This window comes from Lytechinus variegatus, chromosome 3 (genome assembly GCF_018143015.1).
Source record: "Lytechinus variegatus isolate NC3 chromosome 3, Lvar_3.0, whole genome shotgun sequence".
In the NCBI taxonomy this organism is placed as follows: domain Eukaryota; kingdom Metazoa; phylum Echinodermata; class Echinoidea; order Temnopleuroida; family Toxopneustidae; genus Lytechinus; species Lytechinus variegatus.
Genome location: NC_054742.1, coordinates 66,761,409 through 66,769,721, shown reverse-complemented (window position 1 = coordinate 66,769,721; position 8,313 = coordinate 66,761,409). Strand labels below are relative to the sequence as shown.

The 8,313-nt window shown below is 35.8% G+C and overlaps 1 protein-coding gene across 1 annotated transcript; it reads left to right on the top strand.

Annotated features, from left to right (window-relative positions):
* On the top strand, positions 1-6,483 carry LOC121411727. Its single transcript, XM_041604560.1, has 4 exons — positions 1-1,432; positions 2,609-2,674; positions 3,386-3,478; positions 5,253-6,483. Exons 1-4 carry the CDS (start codon positions 335-337, stop codon positions 5,352-5,354), a joined length of 1,359 nt encoding a protein of 452 aa, XP_041460494.1. The 5' UTR covers positions 1-334; the 3' UTR covers positions 5,355-6,483.
* Positions 6,484-8,313: the final 1,830 nt, after the last annotated feature.

The window sequence follows — 8,313 nt, the reverse complement described above, 5'->3', positions numbered from 1 at the left end:
TACTATCTGTTAATGGTCAATGACTATGATAACAATACTTGCAAAGGATTGCCCTTGGCACTGGCCTCCCACATAGAAATTGTTGTCCTAGCTCAACTTGTTGATCAAAAGGAGCAGTCAACCTTTTTTAATCAGATAAATATCGCAGTTTGTCAAAATTCATTTGGTGCAAGCTCTGCAAGGAGAAATTTTGTTTAAGAGATTTTTTAAGATTTTGCTGGCTGAATATATGCTCAACTCCATTAACTGTTTGTTTTACTTCCACTACAACCATCAACGTGGTCATTGATCATTTTTGTTAATTTTTTGTGTGGTATTTCCTCTTTCGTTTAACATGGAGATGTCCTCATCACCTACTTGGCTTAAGCAGCCTGCTGAAGGATCAAAGGAAAATGTTTGCCAGGCTTCTCATAGAGATATCATCATGTTCTCTGAGGTGAGCAGACCCGTCACTCTCAGTATGAAGCTGTTGGGTCTGTGGCATGAAAGGTCACCACCTGGCGTCGCAGTTCATCCTGCTCAGCAGGAGGAGGATGCACAGTCACTACAAAGGAATCAATCTTTCATCCACAACATCTTGAACAGACTTGGCTTCGTCTATCATGCCTTCGTTGTCCTAGTCATGTGGTTTGATCTTGTTCGTTTTCTCGTTTTCATTGCCCCAACTTTAAACCTACAGAATGCATCTTACTTGTGCTGGTACGTACAAAACGCCACAACCAACACTGTCCTCTTCCTGGCATGCTATAGAACCTGCAAGATACAGCGCTTCTTCAGCTACTGGCAGAACCCCTCCGCCGAAAGACATCGGGTGGACTTCGACCACAGGTCAGTCGACACGCAATCTCCCAAGCCAAGGTGCATGTTGCAACGGAAGAAGTTCAAGAAGGTTGGGATCCTGGCTGCGTTAGGAGGGTGGTTTTTTGTCCTTGGATCGTACCCCGTCTCCATGTACTTCACCTTTGGTTATCATGGTGAAGAATTCCGTATCATGTGCTCGCCCTGGACAAGCGATATTCCCTGTGGTTTCCTGCAAGTCATTTCATTCTTTGCCTTGGCATGCCACAAGTTCCCTGTTGTCTACCTTTGCCTCATTTGCTATGTTCTATCGGAGAGATTTGACTCGCTCACCAAAGCCTTCAAGGAGGAGAATCCCCTGGGTACCTGTGCAAGGGCTGATGTCCTGGAAGAGACCCGTCGACAGCATAACATTTTATGTTTTCTCACATCACAGTGCGACTACATTTTCTCTACACTTGTCGCCATTGTCTTTGCCACTGACATCCCCCTGCTCATCTTTCTCATGTATGACATTTATTTCAACAGCGACAGTTCAAGCACTTTTACAACCGCCTTGAGTGCTTACTGGGGTATCTCAAATATGCTGAATATCTTGCTCATCTCCTGGTTCTGTTCAATGCTTAATGAGAAGGTAGGAGTCCTGATTTTTTTTTAGTATCCTTAGTGGACTCGACCCCCCCCCCTCTCTCTCTCTTTCTCTTTCCCATTCTCCCATCCCTTCCACCATACCGACACAATGAAATTTAGGCAATACTACACGGAATGTTACAATTTTAATACTTTCATCGTCATTTTCATTTGCACTAAAAATTAATGATGTAAGAGGCATTCTTTTGATGCATTCTCTCAGTCATTTATTTAAACAAGATGCAGGGGCCATGGAAATAGGAAGGGGAGGTGAGGGGTGCTTCCCCAATTTTTTTTAAAACCATGTACAAAAATGTAAAAATTACCATCTATTTGTGATTTTTTTGCATCTGGTCAGCCCCCCCCCCCCCCACTTTCAAAACCGTTACGCTGCCCCTAGGATGAACATTCCTTACAAGTGGGTAGAAATATCTTCAGAAATTCATTATCATCTCAGCTGAATTGCCACTTGGTCTGCGCCATATTGTGTACTTTCAATTTGGTCTAATCCTTGATTATCTACTAATAGCATTTTACCACCTTGTCTAACTTCAGTTGGGCTACCCATTTGTCTAATATACACTTACTCCAACACAACATAATCTGTATGATTAAATGAACTGTTTATGAACCGCGTACATTTAAAACTGACAAAATTCAAAATAAAAAGATGACGAAGTGGAAGCTAGACCTCCTGGGCATTAGACTAAGTTAAGCTAACGATAAATTAGGACCAAATAACGGATGGACCTAAACAGTAATTAGACAAAATTGCTAGTTTAGTCCTTGAAAATTAGACTATCTGCTTATAATGAAGACCGATCAATATACAGCCATTGTCCCCAGCATTGAAGTAAGCCTCCCCCCCTCACAGAAATAATACTGAAATAATTTCCATGCATCCCCAACCCCCCCCCCCCCAAAAAAAAAAAAAATAAATGAATTTCATAAATAAGCAAAATAAATAAAAATGAATAGATGCATAAATAAATAAAAAAAACTAAATAAATAAGTAAAAAATAAACAAATAAATAGATTAATTAATATAAAATTGGTTTCCAATCTTATGGTCACAGCAGAATTTTAGGGGTTTATTTAAAAGATGAAATAATACAAATATTTAAAGTACCACATTTGGCTTCATTGATAATTAATGAGCGATATTTTTTTCTTTTACCAGGCACATTCATTGCGGCGACATGTCTATGAACTTCATGTGGATGCAAGTGACACCAGAACATCTCATGTAATTTCCAATTTGAACAAAAGATTTTAGGTCTTAAATAATATATAGAAAAAATGAAAAATATTGGTAATCCATAATTTGCGATATCATTTATTGAGATATTGCAATAAGTATGTTTTCTAAAGAATAAAAATGGTTTTTAATATTTTGACTCTATATAAATAATTCAGACAAATACTATAAGTGAACACTTGATTTTAATCGAACAAAGGGAGGAGGATGAACAAATTAGATTTAGTGACTACGAGAATACCTCAAATAAAACAATCACTATGACGTCATTAAGAGTAATACAAAAATAATAAAGTGAAGTGTATCACGATCTGTCACTATCTCTTCACTCTGCTCCTATCTATTCACTCTGTCGAACTTTTTTATTTTTTAAAATTAACTTCTCACACTTTTCAGGCAGTAGGTCTGATTTTTTTTAATTGCTTTAGTATTAATTCCAATATATCTTATCATATTCCAATATTCTAAAAAAAAAGGCGATGCGACCGGGGGCGACTACCCTCTATGATTTTTCAAGACCAATGGAAAAAAGAGGAAAGGATGGGAATACAAAATAAAGATTATTAAAGTACTAAAAAGAGTGATTTGGTCGTGGAACCTTTATGATGTCCATGTCATTTTTAATGGCGCCACCTCCCATATCCCATCTCCAGTCATCATAATCATTAAAATACCTCACAATTCCTGCTTTACCAACAGATTCACCTGCTACTGGTTTCCCGCCTAAATGGTCCAAACATTGGGCTATCATTTATCGGATTCTTCACTATCACCAGGAATGTCATTTTAACGGTAAGATCGGGGTTCCGTGTCATAAAAACTTGTTATATGTATTTCTATAACAAACTTATCACCCCTGTATTAAAAGATCTGCACTGGCTTCCAGTTCGCCAACGAATATCTTTCAAGATTTTGCTAATTGTATACAAGGCACTAAGTGGTCAAGCCCCCAGTTACATTTCTGAGCTTTTACAAAGAAAAGTTCACAGACATTCTCACAACCTGCGTAGTTCTAATGATAATTTGCTCCTTCACATCCCCGCTCGTATAAATACAAAGATAACTTTGGGAGATCGCGCTTTTGCCTGTGCAGCCCCAAAGTTATGGAATGGCTTGCCGTATGTTGTGAGATCCTGCCCATCAATAGAAACGTTCAAACTTAAATTGAAAACCTATCTGTTCAATTAACTCCCATACATTTCTTTTACCCCCCTTTTCTAATTCTGTTTTTCAAGCATTTCACCAGCTCTAAATTGCAGCGCAGTAGTATGCTCATAGTTTCTGCGCTATATAAATTAGTATATTATTATTATTATTATTATCATCTGTCGATCAGATTGGAGGATTTCAGTAGCTTTTAAATGTTATTTGCAAATTTGATAATATAATTTTTTTTAACGGAGCCCTGGAAGCAGGTGCGGATCCAGGATGTTCCCAAAAGGGGGAGGGCACATTTTCCAGATGAAAATTGAAATCGAAGATCACTTAGCCGGCGGAAAATTTAACAAGCAAACACTAAATTACAAAATTAACAAATTTAAAAAGAAAATTAAAAAGAAAACAAAGGTCTTCTCTTTCAAGGGGGGGGGGCACACTTGGATAAAAACGACATAATTACTATACCTGGAAGAAGGTAATATTTGCTGAACATTCCCTCTTTTAAAATTTTTAAAGTCCAAATTTCTGTCCCATTTAAAATAACATGTTTATGGCCCTAAGATCAGGTAAACATTAAAGGGGAAGTTCACCCTGAAGAAAACTTTGTTGCAAAAATAGTAGAAAAAATAGTAAAAAATATTAGTGAAGGTTTGAGGAAAATCCGTTAAAGAGTAAGAAAGTTATTAGAGTTCAAAATTTTGCATTTGTGACGTCATAAACGAGCAGCTGCCCCATGTGTTATGTAATATAAAATGCATGAATTTCAAATTTTGCATGGTTCCTGATGACTTAATTTTCTTTTCTATCCATGATCGGGTGTGAAATGATTTGTCTATTGATATACAAAAGGTACAGCGAAAACCATTATCAATTTTCTGAGAAAATGACATTTCATTGATTTTTTACCATTTGCTATGTAGGAATGCTGCTCGCATATGACGTCACAAATCAAATAATTGAAATTCTAATAACTTTTTAATTATTTGATGAATTTTTCTCAAACCTTTGGCAATATTTTTTATTATTTTTCTGCTATTTTTACAATAAAGTTTTTGTCAGGGTGAACTTCCCTTTAATGGGAGGGGAAAAAGGGGCACCTTTGTGTGTGTGTGTGGGGGGGGGGGCTGTAGGAAAAAAAACAACCGCCCCTCCCCTTTCTGGTCATGATAAAAGGTGGATCCGCTCCTGATTAATTTACTTGACCAGTAATCAATGAAAGTGATGGCGTTATATGCATTTTTATGCCCACTGAACTTTTTTGACTTGAGTTACACCCCTTATGAAATTTTATCACAAACCCATTCTTACCCTAATTATCATATCGAATTCTTCCCAAAATCGATCGTTCATCATCTCTATAGTTCCTGAGTCTTATTTATTAATTTATCTTTTGGTATTTTTTTTTCAGATTGCTGGTTTCGTGTTGACTTACTTCACTCTTCTTATCGATCTGGGGCCTGAAAAATCTCATGATTTGTGCAACAACGCGACATCAAATTTGACGTCATAAAATTGTTGTACATCAATTCATTATTTATTTTCATCTAAAAATCATTCCCGTTTTGTACGTTTAGAGAAGAACGTATTAAGGATACGTTAATTTGTAAAAGAAGTATATAGTCGTTGATACTGGGGCACCCCCCCCCCTCCCCCAGTAAAGAAACAAAAAAGAGGGAAAACAAAGAAAATTAGGGGGAAAGGGGAAGAAAATGTCATGAAAGTGGGGTATGTGTCGTGTAAATCGCCCCTTATTATTCAATTGAAGGCTGACAAAAATTAAAGATGTTCTATTTCTATTTGATACCTGTAAAAGTTAATCGAAATTGACTTCGTACAAAACAGTGAAGCGAAACATAATTATTATGCTATTATACATTATTACTGCATAAAGTTTGGTTGAATTGATCGAGGTATTGGCCTATAGTTTTCTATGAAATTATGTCTACGTTGATGTAATTATTACGCCAACTCATTCAATGTTTCTTTTTGTATATGTTCGGATTGAGTTTTCTTTCGCCGTTATCTTTTCTTGTTTTATTGTTTAAGAAACATGTCTTTCTAAAGATAAAATTATTTTGGTGATATTTTCTTTTGGCCTCATTTGTCTACTTAGATGATTGCCGTGTACTCATTTGATTAAATATTTACAGAGAATGAAATTGAGCAAATTACGGGTTTGTAATATTAATCTTTATCCGATTACTTTTGTATATATGTTATTGTTGTGTTTTTTGTTAATGTTGTTCTTTCTATAGGTACTGTATTGATACTTATCTATGAACAAAAGTAAAGTGAATATAATATACTTACAGTTTTCACTAAATAATTATTTAATATGAATGATGAACGAGAATGGGGTTGCGATGAAAACTGTGAGATGATAGATAGACTGACAGATAGGAAGAGATTAATCGACTTTATCGTAGGAATGGTGGATAAGGGATGGTGAGAAAGAAAGAAAGAAAGAAAGAAAGGGAGAGAGAGAAAAAAATCAAAGATAGACAGTGGGGGAGGGTGATTGGAAGGGGAGATGAAAAGACGAAATAGCGAGAGGAAGTTAGCTGAAATATGAGTTTCTCGTCTGGTCCCGAAAAGTTCATAACTATGATGACAAAAGAGAATTATACACATTTTCATTTTGGCATTGTGGAAGAATCCGTGCAATATCCCTGTATTTAGCACCCAGCATGCATGAACGGTGACCATGGTATCTCAGGGTCGGCTGTATCGGATTCGATGATATTTTGTAGGTTAGGGGCACGAGAGAAAAAAAGGACCCCCCAAAAAAAAAAAAAAAAAAAAAACCGGAACCGATGATCACGTTATCGGTGGTTTCTGCTTTATCGCAAAAACTATTGATAATAAATTTGTAAAGCATATCAGAGTCTTTTCCTTGTATAATCCTTGATGAAAATTATATGTTGGCCATTAAACGTATCATTCGGAATGAATAGATATTATTATTATATAAAATGGCTTCCTAAAGTAATTCACATTAAATAAACAAATCATACCATTTACATAACTTTACATATTGATATTCAGACACTTATATAGGGCACACTGTATGTATCCGAAAGTCATTTAAGGATAAAGTCACATTTCCCGAAAGCTCCAGAGAACTACTGCTCTTGAATGTGATAGCTAGGTCGAAGAAGTCATAATGAAATTACCAAGGAATAACAGTTTCTTTTTTTTCTTTCTGCAATTACGCTTACATTTCCATGATTATATGAAACGAAGAGTTCTGTACTCTTGTTTTGGTCTTCGTGTGGTCATCAGTAAATTAATTAATGTCAACAGTTGCTAACTTGCAGGCATCTACAGTGAAAACGAATCGGTTTAATAAAATTATGAAAATACAAGCCACATCTTTGCTGAAATGTGCATGGAAGGACTGCATGGCAGACTTTCTGAATTCCTCATCAATCTGTTATATACCATCCAACAAAATGAAGAGTATAGGCGTAACTCATTCTTTCGATTTTTCTCTCTCAAGAATGCATAAAAATGATGCTTCCTAATCAGTAATTATTTTGTCGACAAGACGCGGCACCTTTTCCTTTCTATGATTTTTTCATGATTTCCTTCTTAGTATTTTTATTCTTTTTACACTATTCCCTTTTTACCATTTTAAGAATCAAAGAGGGGTCGCATAGCCAACCATAACATTGTGATTCCCCCTATTCATGCTATTGCTACATTCTTCTTGCATTTCAGTGAGCTATTCCTATTATACTTGTTTGCTTGAAATAAAAAAAAGGAAAATCAAGAAAATTAAATCTAATTTATAGATTTGTATTTAAATTCCCCGAAAAGAAAACTGCAATTCTTTCGTAACACGAAATTTCCTTGGTGAAAATATTCTTGAATTACAGTAAGACACAGCCTAGATTAGTTTACACGATTAATGTCATAGAGATCTCCCCGCCTTTATGTTATTGCGAAATATGGGGATTCCCCTGAATCCGCACTGCCAATTTGTCTTATTTTATACACATCGTGTAAAAATGTTATTTAGAAATAAAATATAGTTAGTTTTACAATTGTAATATTTTTGAAATAATTTTTATAAACTTTAGAAATATTCAATTAGTTTATTGCTTTTATTTTTTCATTGAAAACGCTAATTTCTCTCGGTAAAGTTATTGGCAATTTATTTTGGGAATCCCCGACCACATCCCAAATTCATCATCACAGGGATTCACCAACACTGCATGCAGGGATTGTTCGAAGCTCACGATCACAGGAGATGCCAAAATAGCCATTCTTGTCTTGAAGTTTTAACAATTAGTTTTGAAGAAAGTCCATTGCTCACATCAAATACGTCTTCTAGACGAGTAAAGAATTCAAAACTGCGAATTGCTGTCCGTTGCCTTCTGCGGTTTCCTGGTAAGTTTGAAATATGATTTTTGTCAATTTCAAGAGCAGAGCCAGAGACAGAGTCCCACATCGATCAGAGCCAGTCC

Bases quoted from the DNA above. Each gene is read 5' to 3' on its own strand.
- LOC121411727 (XM_041604560.1), top strand. From the start codon at position 335: ATGGAGATGTCCTCATCACCTACTTGGCTTAAGCAGCCTGCTGAAGGA. The intron at 2,675-3,385 runs GTAATTTCCAAT...CTTTACCAACAG, and splicing joins GTGACACCAGAACATCTCAT to ATTCACCTGCTACTGGTTTC. The intron at 3,479-5,252 runs GTAAGATCGGGG...TTTTTTTTTCAG, and splicing joins CCAGGAATGTCATTTTAACG to ATTGCTGGTTTCGTGTTGAC.